The sequence below is a fragment of the Ovis canadensis genome, chromosome 17, assembly GCF_042477335.2.
Source record: "Ovis canadensis isolate MfBH-ARS-UI-01 breed Bighorn chromosome 17, ARS-UI_OviCan_v2, whole genome shotgun sequence".
Taxonomy (NCBI): Eukaryota; Metazoa; Chordata; class Mammalia; order Artiodactyla; family Bovidae; genus Ovis; species Ovis canadensis.
Window position 1 is genome coordinate 68,631,277 of NC_091261.1, and position 12,097 is coordinate 68,643,373.

Genomic DNA, 12,097 nt, shown 5'->3' on the forward strand with positions numbered 1-12,097 from the left:
AAGATGCCAGCTTGTTCCTGTCTCAGGGCCTTTGTGCTTGCTGTTCGCTCTCCCCAGAATGCTGTTCCTTCTGGCTAGCTCCCTCAGGTCAAATGTCACCTCCTCCTAGAGGTCTTCTCTTCTCACCCTCCTGACCCACCATATGTTGCCCTGTTCAACTATCTTCATAGCATTGATCAGTTATTTACATGCTTGCTTATTTATTTATGCTCTGTCCCCCATTAGAATATAAACGCTATAAAAGTAAGGATCCGTCTGCCTCGTTTGCCCTTCCACCTCCACATGTAGAACACTGCCTGGCACAGAGCTGCATTCAACAAGTAAAACATCAATGGGTCTCTCACTTTATCTCTTTCTATATATGCCTTGCTCCTTCCCTGACCTCTCACCCTAGAGAAGAAACAAAAGCCAGACACTTTATATGAATAGGTTTAGCTTCCTTAAATATTTTCTTGTCGCAGAACAAAAGATGATATCTGGCTTAGTTCAAGGCGCCATAATTGGCTGTTGAGTGATTTCTTGATCCTGACCAGCCTTCTTCAGGGGACAGTACTGGTGTTACCAGGGCTGCTGATTAGAAACAATTCACCAGAGAAGCCTTCTTTCTTTTTGGAAAATCACCCAAAACACAAACCAAAACAAAACTGGTCAGTAGCACCATCTCCATATATGAAGGAAAGTTTATCCCATAATTGCACTCATCTCACATGCTAGCAAATCAATGCTCAAAATTCTCCAAGCTAGGCTTCAGCAGTATGTGAACCGAGAACTTCCAGATGTTCAAGCTGCATTTGGAAAAGGCAGAGGAACCAGAGATCAAATTGCCAACAGCTGGATCATAGAAAAAGCAAGAGAATTCCAGAAAAACATCTACTTCTCCTTCATTGACTATGCTAAAGCCTTTGACTATGTGGATCACAACAAACTGGAAAATTCTTAAAGATTTGGGAATACCAGAACACCTTATCTGCCTCCTGAGAAATCTGTATACTGGTCAAGAAGCAACAGTTAGAACTGGACATCGAACAAAAGATTGGCTCCAAATTGGGAAAAGAGTATGTCAAGACTGCATACTGTCACTCTGCTTATTTAATTTATATGCAGAGCACATCATGAGAAATGCTGGGCTAGATGAAGAACAAGCTGGAATCAAGATTGCCGGGAGAAAGATCAATAACCTCAGATATGCAGATGACACCACCCTTGAGGTAGAAAGAGGAACTAAAGAGCCTCTTGATGAAAATGAAAAAGGAGAGTGAAAAAGCTGGCTTAAAACTCAACATTCAGAAAACTAAGATCATGGCATCCGGTCCCATCACTTCATGGCAAATAGATACAGAAACAATGAAAACAGGAAAGAATTTATTTTCTGGGGCTGCAAAATCACTGCAGATGGTGACTGCAGCCATGAAATTCAAAGATGCTTGCTCCTTGGAAGGAAAGCTATGACAAACCTAGACAGCATATTAAAATGCAGAGACACGACTTTGCTGACAAAGATCCATCTAGTCAAAGCTATGGTTTTTCCATTAGTCATGTATGGATGTGCGAGTTGGACCATAAAGAAAGTTGAGCACTTTAGAATTGATACTTTTGAACTGTGGTGTGGGAGAAGACTCTTGAGAGTCCCTTGTACTGCAAGGAGATCAAACCAGTCCATCCTAAAGGAAATCAGTCCTGAACATTCATTGGAAGGACTGATGCTGAAGCTGAAGTGCCAATACTTTGGCCACTCGATACGAAGAACTGACTCATTGGAAAAGACCGTGATGCTTGGAAAGATTGAAGGCAGAAGAAGGGGATGACAGAGGAAGAGATGGCTGGATGGCATCACTAACTCAATAGGTATGAGTTTGAGCAAGCTCCAGGAGTTGGTGATGGACAGGTAAGCCTGGCGTGCTGCAGTCCATGAGGTCACAAAGAGTCGGACACGACTGAGCGACTGAACTGAACTTATCCCATAAATCTATTTCAAGAACCTGCAATCTTGCCTTAATGCCCCCTCCCCCCACAATGATTCCTCATCACCTACAAATCCTTGGGGAAAATAAAATACCGAATCCCAGGTTTCAGGACTTTCCTCGTGGTCCAGTGGCTAAGACTCTGTCCTCCCAATGCAGGGGGCCCAGGTTCCATCCTTGGTCAGGGAACTAGATCCCATATACTGCGGCAACTAAGAGCTCGCAAGCCACAAAGAAGATAGAAGATCCTGCATGCCGCAACTAAGACCCGGCGCAGTCAAATTATTGTTAAAAAAAAAAAAATCCCAAGTTTCCATCCACAAATTTGCCACAGTCTCCTAAATCAAATACCCAAGATCCCACTTTCAGATGCTTGCTTTCGAAGGGGCTTCAGGTTCTGTGTTAAAAGCAGGCCGTACATAACTATTCCGATACTGAATTCTGGAATAAAACGTTTGCATGTGGGATGCTTCTGAAATGACTGATTGAAATGCCTTTTTTATCCTCTGCTTCATACATCGCACTCCATTCCTAAGAAGGATTTTACCAAGAGTTTTCAGTGTATGGGAGATTTTAAGTTGCACCCCCGGGCCGTTATATGACTGCACGGAAATGCACGCAAGAGCGCATCTCCCGCATCACTTGCATTGGAAGAAGGCAGGTGCGCTTCGAACACAATGCCGTGGGCGTTTTTCGTTCTTGCAACCAACGTTTAGCGCGAAACGCCCCAGGACTACAAGGGCAGGTTACACTTACCATACTGGAGGGGGAAAAATAACGTTCTCTTTTTACCTGCACAAACGATTCAGCAATCACAGCGGCATCATTCACGTCCTTCCAAGCCAATCACTCGCGCGGCCGGGATAGCACCTGACTTCCGAATGCTTCCGGCCTCTCCTCAGGTTTTTCTCCCAGGTCGCTAGGTCCGGCGCTAAGACCCGGGCATAGCTCCACCGGCCGCACGCACACGATTGCCCACCCCCTTCCCGAGATTTAGCCAATAAGAAGCCCCCGCTTTGTAGGGACCAATGAGGAGGAGGCTGAATGAGGCCGGGCGGGTAACGCGAGAGGGGAGGAGGCGGTGCGTGGGGCGGAGTCACGTGGGAGGTGAGAGGTGGCTGACGGGAGCTGGCTGGGCTGAGGGCCGCGGGGCCGTCGCCCGCCGCGAGCCATGGGGCTGCCGGCCGTGTAGGGGCCATGCCGCCGGGGCCCCGGGCCTGCCCCGCTCCGCGCCGGGATGGTGAACCTGGCGGCTATGGTGTGGCGCCGGCTCCTGCGGAAGAGGTGGGTGCTTGCCCTGGTCTTCGGGCTCTCGCTGGTCTACTTCCTCACCAGCACCTTCAAGCAGGTCAGTGCTGCCCCGGCTGCCCGGGTGAGGGAAGCTGCCTCTGCAGCCGCGCTGCCCGAGTGTCCGGCGCGCCGGGGCTGAGACGGGAGAAGGGACCTGCCCCTTTGGTTGGGACAGAGCTGGGACTCGAGCCCGCTATGATGGGCCTCTAACGCTGTTCTTTTCACCCTCAGGGCTTCCTACCTGCCGGGCTCAAGGCTTCTCACCTGCCGGTCCCAGGGCTGAGCGGGGCTGGCATTTCTCCTTTCATCTTCACGGAGGTTTGGGGTGGGGTGTAGGTGTACTGTCCCCGTATTGTAGCGGGGGAACCTGGAGACTGGGAAAGGTGGAGATTCCTGGGCTATAAGTAGCCAAGCTGCGAGGCCAGCGCCGGTGTGCCTGGTTTTTATTTAATTTCGGGGCTCAGTGATCGCCAGGACCCCCGCGGTTCCCTTCCTATACAAAACAGGGTTGAGTGGAATTTTGTTTTCACCTGGCCACCCCCTGAGTTTTTCTTTTCTGTGCGAATTTCTGAAAGAAAAGGCAGAGAGCTTTGGTGGGAAATATGTTACCCAGAGCACGGGCAGGATGTTTAGAAATCGGTAGGAGCGTTTGGGCTTTTACAACGAATGAGCCTGCTTCAGAGGGTAACCGGGACAACCCTGCTTTATGCTGTTGCTCTGATGGGAGTTTAAAAAATCTCCCCTTTTCATTTTCAAGAGTCAAGTTCCTAAATAGAATGTATCAGTGAATAGAAAATTACTAAACAAGGGAGGGAATATATGTATACTTACGGCTGTTTCACGTTGTTGGACGGCAGAAACTAGCACAGTATTGGAAAGCAGTTATTTTCTAAGTTAAAAAAAAAAAATCAGTAAAGGAGATGGTCACCCTAGTTTTAGCAGGTTGGTGGGGAAGCTGTAAAAAGGGAAATTAGAGAACTGTATCCCACTTTTCACCTGTGTTACAAGCTTCCTCTGGTGACTAGGATGTGTGGGTGACATTCCTGTGAACTCAGTGCTTCTTGGATGTGTGTTTTCACAACTTCACAGACACCTTCTCGTGGTCACATGCTGTCCGCTGTCTGTCCCGCGGGTGCCACAGTGAGCAGGGACTCAGCCCCCTGCCTCCCTCCCACCTGCCGTTGCTCACCTCTAGCACCGTTGGTTTCAATACCAACTGTATGCTGTTGGCTATCCTGATTTCTAACTCCAACCTCCACGGATTCAGAAACCCCCAGGTTCTTCTGTCCAGTTGCCTGCTTGAGTCCCTTTTGAATGTATTGTCAGCTCCTCTTACTTGTCCAAAACCGAACTCCTGATTCTCCAGCACTTGCACTTCCTCTCTAGTCTTCCCGGGCTCACTAGTTACTGTTCCTCAGGTAGTCCGGCCACAAATACTTTCTGCTTTACTTTATCTCACTCCTCGCCTGCAAAACATTTCCTCTGCCTCCACAGCAGATCCCGAATCTGTTCTTCTCTCCCAATTGTCACCGCAGCCACCCTAAGGCAGCCTGCCTGGACCTCTGCAGGGGCCCACCCACAGGTCTCTGCTTTCTTTCTTATACTATAGTCTTTTCTCTAACAGCAGGAGGGGGTGATCATCTGAATAGAAAAGAAGATACAGTTCTTCTTTGGATCCCCCTTGCATTTAGGTGAAACTCCAGGCTCAGTTCCAGGATCTCTGCATGGTGAGTCTTGTTAATTCAAGTGAGGCTTACTGTTACTGCCCCAGGTCACACCAGGTGACTACAGTCTCAGTGACTTCAGTTTCTTGTCCATAGTCGTACTTTCTTTTTTTGTGGTAGAAATCGCTTACTGAGGATTTCTGGATCATTTGTTTATCTGTTTCCCCTCACTCTCCCTTCTAGAACATAATTTTTTGGAGAACAGGGACTTTGTGTTGTTCATAGAATCCCAGTCTCTAGAATACTGCCGGACACTATCGTGGTTATTCAGATATTGGTTGAACAATCAAATCTTTATAATTGGGTGGCTTCCTTTCTTCCCAGTTTGGCACACTCCCACTGATTTTTCCTTTTTTGACTCAGATGCTGTCTACTCTGTTACTTTCCCTACAATCTCCTTTTTTGAGCGGTGGGTGTGGATGGGCATGTCATGAGGCTTGTGGGATCTTAGTTCCCTGACCAGGGATTGAACCCAGGCCCTTGGGTGAAAATGCGAAGTCCTAACCTCTGGACTACCAGGGAATTCTCACTACAACTACCTTTTACTCTGGTGTCCTGGTACTTGTTTTTTTTTTTTAACTTTTTATCTATGGCCACAGTCATAGAGGTGTGTGCTTTGGGGGGGATGATTGTGAGTCCCTAAAACTGTTCACAACTGTTTTCGTTTTGTAGATTTTTTTGGATCTAATTACCCCATGGCCTAAAAAACATGTTAGCCATGCTCTCTATATTTCTGCCCATTAAGCCCTTGGCAACCGCTAGTCAACTTTCTGTCTCCATGGATTCACTTATGCTGAACATTTCATATAAATGGAATCGTACTATGTGTCTTCTGTGTCTGGCTTCTTTCAATTAAAAGCCTGTGTTTTCAAGGCTCATCCATCTTGTAGTATGTATTAGTAGTTTATATCTGAATAATACTCTGTTGTAGACATCTACCACATTTTGTCTGATGGAGACTTGCCTTGTATCTGAAAAAAGTGAAAGTAGTGAAAGTGTTAGTTGCTTAGTTGCAACTGTTTGCGACCCCATGAATTGTAGCACGCCAGGATCCTCTGTCCATGGAATTCTCAGGGCAGGAATACTGACTTGTTTCTACTTTTTGACTATTTGCCATGAACACTGGTGTACAAGGTTTTGTTTGGAAATAGGTTTTCAGTTCTCTTGGGTATGGTCCTAGGAGTGGAATTGATGGTCACTTGGTAACTCTGTTTAACTTTTTGAGGAACTGCCAGGCTGTTTTCCAAAGTGGCCATACCATTTGCAGTGAACTTTTAAGAAACTATACTTGTCAAGTTTTGATGTACTATCAAAGATTATCCATAATTATCTGGAAAAACCACTAAAATATTCTTTCTACTTCCAACTACACATCTGTATGAGATAGATTTTCTTCATAAGCTTCAATCCGAACAATATATTGCAGTAGATTGGATGCAGAGGGAGTTGTGAGAATCCAGCTGTTTTCTGTTGAGCCAGGCATTAAAAACATTTGCAGACACGTAAAAACATTTTCTCATCTCACCAAATACATACTTTTGTTTTGAAAAACATTCTTTTCCCACACGCACATGAAAACCTGTTGATATGTAATGGGTTCATTATTGTTATTTTTAAATAGCTTATTTAAATATTTTAAGAAGTTATGTTTTAATTTCTAGTATGATGACTATCAATAGCCATAACCCTCAGTGACCCACATATTGAAGTCCTGAATAATTTTTAAGAGTATAAAGGGTCCGTGGACTTTTGTGAGATGAACATCATCCCAATCTGACTGATGCTCTTACACATGTGTGAGTTTGCTTGCTGGCTCTGTTCTCTGCTGCTGTTTTGGTCTTCGGCACTCCTGAGATCAGTGGCTTGAGGCAAGTGGGCTCTGTTTTGCCTAGACTCAGGCTCCATCTGTAACAGAGCTGTGCTATCTATTGGACAGGAAGGCGGGGTGGGAGTGGTTAGAATTAATTGAGAGGAGACTGAAAAACTCCAAAGCTTCATATGATCCTTAGCTCTGCTTCAGTGAGATTGAACTCTTGGAGCAGATGCAGCCACTTTTTGCCTAGAGATAGTTGATTATTCTCTACAGCTTTGAATTCCTCTTTTCTTTGGTTTTCATGTTAATTAATGCTTTGGGGGATAGTTTAAATTGTAGGTATGGGAACACAAGAGAAATTAGTGACCTTGGTGGGGATGCCATTGGGGGAGAGGGCTGGGTGCCAGGTGACTTGGGCACACTGATTTAACAAATGTTTTAGTGAAAACCAACTGCACTAGGCAATGTCTGCTAGATGATGGTGATACAGTGGGGGGCAAAGCAGATGTAGTCTGACTTTCCAAGAGCCTGTATTCTGTAGGGGGTGAGGGGTAGAAATGGCAAATGAGCAGGATTATTTCACATAACAATTAGTAATATAAAGAAAACAAAACGAGGTACTACGATAGAGCAGCAAGGTGGGCCTAACTCTTTGGGGCATTTGAGCTGAGATTAAAGAAATCCCAGTCTTGGAGTCAGAAGGGTCCTTAGAGGTCCTCTCAGGTAAATAACTGTTCTCATAGTTGTTCACGTAGTGCAGTTCTGAAAGTGTCAGGGCTATTTGCATAACTACTTGAGAATACATGAACATCATCATCTTTTAAGTAATTAAGTATGTAAATTGGTTTCAAGTTAGACACTGTCTAAAGTGTAATAAATCATGAGAGTTGCTAATCTGTGTTTTCTGTTTTTCACTGATCACGAAAGTACATATACCTTTCAGAGTTTGTAAAGTGCTGCACAGGTTAGACAAGGAAAGCAGTTATCTTTAGTCTCAGCAACCAGAGGGATTCATTGATATTTGGTTATATTTTCTTTCTTCATTTTCATATTTTAAACATATAATTGGGGCATACTCTTTTTTCACTTAACATGTATGCATTTTCCCCATCTTTAAAAGCTTTAAGTATAAATTTTTTATAACTAAAATTTTCCATGATCAGGTTATATTTATTTGTCATTCCCCAAATATTGGACATTCGGGATTCCCTCTGGCCTTTAGCTCCCTTTTTTTTTTTCTTTTACTTTTGAGAATCAGAAGCGAGTCTTTTAATGACAATGCCTTGTGCTCAGGTGCCTTCCTGCGTACATGGGACACGTATCTCATTTGGCCCTTAGGCTAGCTCCTGAAAAATAGGATGGCTATTAGTGCGTGTGCTTATGTGCTCTGTCACTCAGTTGTGTCTGACTCTTTGCTGCCCCATGGACTGCAGCCCACCAGGCTCCCTTGTCCTTGGAATTTTCCGGGCAAGAATATTGGAGCAGGTTGCCATTTCCTGCTTCAGGGGACCTTCCCAACCCAGGAATCAAAACTCTTGTCTTTTGTGTCTCCTGTATTGGAAGGTGGATTCTTTACCTCTGCACGACCTGGGAAGCCCCAGTTATCAATATACCCCCTTTTAAATCAGAGGTTAAGTAATATACATTAGGAATAAAACATTTCTATAGTTGCTTGTAGTTTATGAAAATTCTGGAGGCACTTTGAAAATAGAGAACCCAGTTACCTTTGTTTCTATATCCTTAACACATTGTAAGAACTTCATACCTTTGGATGGATCTGAAATGAGAAAATACAAACATATTGGGAGGAGATGTTTAAAATTGAGACAGCCTGTTAGGGTAGGTGGACCAGCTGAGGAAAGGTTTAAAGCTGCCTGTTCAGTGAAGAAATCCCTTCAGTGCCCCTTCACCACATCGTTGTAAAAGTGGACCTTTGGAAAAACAAATGTGCTAATTCATTACTTTCGCCATTATGTCTTACACACTGTCTTGTACAGTCTTTTCTGGTTGTACAACTCTGACCCAATCCTTTTGGCAAGGTCGTGAATATTCAGGTTTGAAAACAATCTCAAATGCTGGGAGCCTTGCCTTCCTGTTTACCAGGATCATAGTAATGTGGAAGAGGCCCTTCTGGAATGCCCTTGACCATGAACGCTTGTTTTCTTTCAGGAGGAATAACAGGAAAGTTTGAGAGTAATTTGAAGAGCACTTTCAACCTTGCTATACTGTAAATCCAGTTTACTGTACTTTGACCAGCCTCTTAAGTCTTTATGGCTATTAATTTATCTAGGGTAGCATTTGAAGTGCAGTTTAGCTTGCACATAGCTTGATTATGTCATTAACTGATACAGCCCCAACAGAGCAGAGGAGCATGAATTTACAGGTGGTTAAGCAGTGTGCACCTAAGTGATTTGTCCGTATTCCCAAGGCTTCTGCATTTAGCTCCCATTCTTCCCCCAACCAAGTAATACTGATGTTGTTTTTGTATAACCCATCTTGTTCATGCTGATGCTAGTTCAAAAGAAACAAAAGAGAGGGGAAAGTGAAAGTAGCTCAGTCATATCCGACTCGTTGTGACTCCATGGACTATACAGCCCGTGGAATTCTCCAGGCCGGCATACTGGAGTGGGTAGCTGTTCCCTTCTCCAGGGAATCCTCACAACCCGGGGATTGAACCTAGTTCTCCCACATTGCAGACGGATTCTTTACCAGCTGAGCCACCAGGGAAGCCCAAGTATACTGGAGTGGGTAGCCTATCCCTTCTCCAGGGGATCTTCCCAACCCAGGAATTGAACTGGGGTCTCCTGCATTGCAGGTGGAATCTTTACCAGCTCAGCTACCAGGGAATCCCAAAAGAGAGGGGGCAGAATAGAAATTAAAGCCACCTGGTAGGACTGTTTTACCTTTAGTAAATTAAGGAGCAGAATTCAGTACTGGTGTGGCACAGTGTTATTTAAATGCTGGTAATGTTATAAGTGGCATGTATAACTTTTGGAAAATTATCTAGCACTATGTGAAGAACTACTTCATTGGAAAAGACCCTGATGGTGGGAACAATTGAAGGCAAGAGAAGAAGGGGGTAAGAGAGGATGAGATGGTTGGATGGCATCACCGACACAATGGACATTTGAGTAGGTTCCGGGAGTTGGTGATGAACAGGGAAGCCTGGTGTGCTGCAGTCCATGGGGTCACAAAGAGTCAGACACAACTGAGTGACTGAATGAATTATAGCATTAACTCTACTTCTAATAATAATTCCTACCATAAATGATGCAAGAGAATAAGCAAAAGGTCTCCATTTTTATTGCAGTGCTGTTTATGATTACAAAAACCTGGGGCAGGCAGAAACATTGATCTGTAGAGGATGTGTTTACTAAATTACAGCATATCAACATGATGGATTATTATATAGCCTTGAAAATGATTATCAAGATAATGTAGGTACTTGAATCGTTTACCATCCAATTAGTGTCAAGAGGAGCTGAATGTGAAGCATCCTAATTTGTAGTATAAATGCTGGGGTCAAAGGCTAGAAGTTAATATGCAGAAATGGCTACAGCTTTATTTAAGTAATGGGATTGTGGGATATTTATGTCTTTCAGATTGGTAATCATGGTTTTTTAAAATAATAAACTTAATTTGGAATAATTATGGGTTTACAGAGAAGTTTCAAGGGTAGAGTTCCTGTAGATTCCTCACTAGTGTCACCTATTGTTAATAACCGTGTTTTTAATAACTTTTACCATTTTACTTTAAATTAAAAATGAAACTTTTCCAAAGATGAAAGATGGTAATAATCACCTGTCCTTTCCATGTTAATGGTCTGTAGTGTATCTTTCCATGCCTTTATCTCAGCTCTTACAATCCTGTATGTATACATTAATGCAGTTATTATTGTAATACAACATGTGGTAATATGCACATTATTCTGTAACTTGTGTTTTAGCTTAATATACTAAGGACATCAGTGATCTGCAACCCTGTTTATTAATATCATCTGAGTGCTTTGAAAAAATGATGACTCCCAGGTCCCACCCACAGAGCTTTTTACTCAGTCTGGAGTTGGACTCGGGAATCAGAATTTAAGTGTCCTATATAATCTAATGTGCAAGTCATGTTTAAGGACTCCTACTGTAGGTAAATACACATCAGTCATGTCTATTTTTTTTTTTGGTAATAGCCATAGCTATACATGTTTATTCAATCATTTCTTTGTGGTTGGGGTTCCTGTTTTTTTTTTTTCTATCACATAAACAGTCCTATAGTGGACATCCTAATACACCCTTACATATTGGTACTTTCTAGAGGCTAGGTTTCAAAAATGTGTTTGCTGTGCCAAAGTATATGTGGATATGCATGTTGTAAATATTAAATAACTCTTCCCAGAAAAATAACTCTTTTCTGTTGTCTTAAAGTATAACCTTTGTCATCAGCTTTCAAGGTTAGTCCCTTTTGCTCAATGACACATGACAGATCATTCTTAGTGGCAAAAGCCACAGAGTTCTATCAAAATGGTAGAATGGTTACATTATCCTCTGTCCATGGGACTTCCCTGGCAAGAATACTGGAGTGGGTTGCCGTTCCCTTCTCCGGGGAATCTTCTCAGCTCAGGGATTGAACCCTGTGTTGCAGGCAGATTCTTCACCACTGAGCCACTAGGGACCCACATATACACACCCATATACACAACCTCTCTCAGAGGGAGTCTTATCATTGTTTTGTTTTCCAACAATAGATAGGTTGAGTAATTCAGAAGATGGCTGTCTCCTGAATCAGAAGATGGCATGGTCTGTGTTTTGGCTCTTGGGCACCTTACTTAGTTTGTCTTAAGAGTATAACAAGGCAGTTTGGAAAGTCTAACTGCGACGTGGGGGCTGGGAGAAAAGGTCTAAACTCTTGCCTCTAGAGAAGCTCCTCACTTTGCATGTCTAGGTAAAGGCTGTCTGACGTGGGTGTCTTTTGTAAAGAAAGATATATCTTCTAAGGATCACATTGTTTGCTTGCTAAGTCGCTTCAGTCATGTTCGACTCTTTACAACCCAGTGGACTGTAGCCCACCAGGTTCCTCTGTCCATGGGATTCTCCAGGCAAGAATACTGGAGTGGGTTGCTGTGCCCTCCTCCAGGGGCTCTTCCTGACCCAGGGGTCAAACCTGCGTGTCTCGTGTCTGTTGCATTGGCAGGCAGGTTGTTTACCGCTGGCGCCACCTGGGGCCACCTGGGGAGCCCCCAGGGTCATGTACTCAGTATTTTTTCATAGAAAGAATTTGCAAGTTTCCATGCTCTTGCACCTAAAACCAAGCTCTTAATT

At 43.8% G+C, this 12,097-nt stretch overlaps 2 protein-coding genes across 19 annotated transcripts in view; one reads left to right on the plus strand and one right to left on the minus strand.

Moving 5' to 3' along the window:
- RNFT2 (ring finger protein, transmembrane 2) overlaps nt 1–2,944 on the minus strand; it is a 61,918-nt gene extending 58,974 nt beyond the window's left edge. For 2 of the 6 annotated variants that reach the window (XM_069558645.1, XM_069558644.1), the window contains exon 1: nt 2,754–2,944. The gene's annotated coding sequence lies outside the window, so the exon portion shown is untranslated. The remainder of the gene's footprint in view (nt 1–2,753) is intronic. The other 4 variants (XM_069558647.1, XM_069558649.1, XM_069558650.1 and 1 more) reach the window with 3 other exon arrangements.
- A 69-nt stretch (nt 2,945–3,013) lies between these two features.
- Nucleotides 3,014–12,097, plus strand: part of SPRING1 (SREBF pathway regulator in golgi 1) — a 192,380-nt gene continuing 183,296 nt past the window's right edge. For 3 of the 13 annotated variants that reach the window (XM_069557555.1, XM_069557550.1, XM_069557545.1), the window contains exon 1: nt 3,042–3,245. In XM_069557555.1, the coding sequence (XP_069413656.1) occupies nt 3,159–3,245 (87 nt within the window). In that variant the 5' untranslated portion in view covers nt 3,042–3,158. Of the gene's footprint in view, nt 3,310–4,875; nt 4,979–12,097 lie in introns of all 13 variants that reach the window. The other 10 variants (XM_069557557.1, XM_069557546.1, XM_069557556.1 and 7 more) reach the window with 10 other exon arrangements.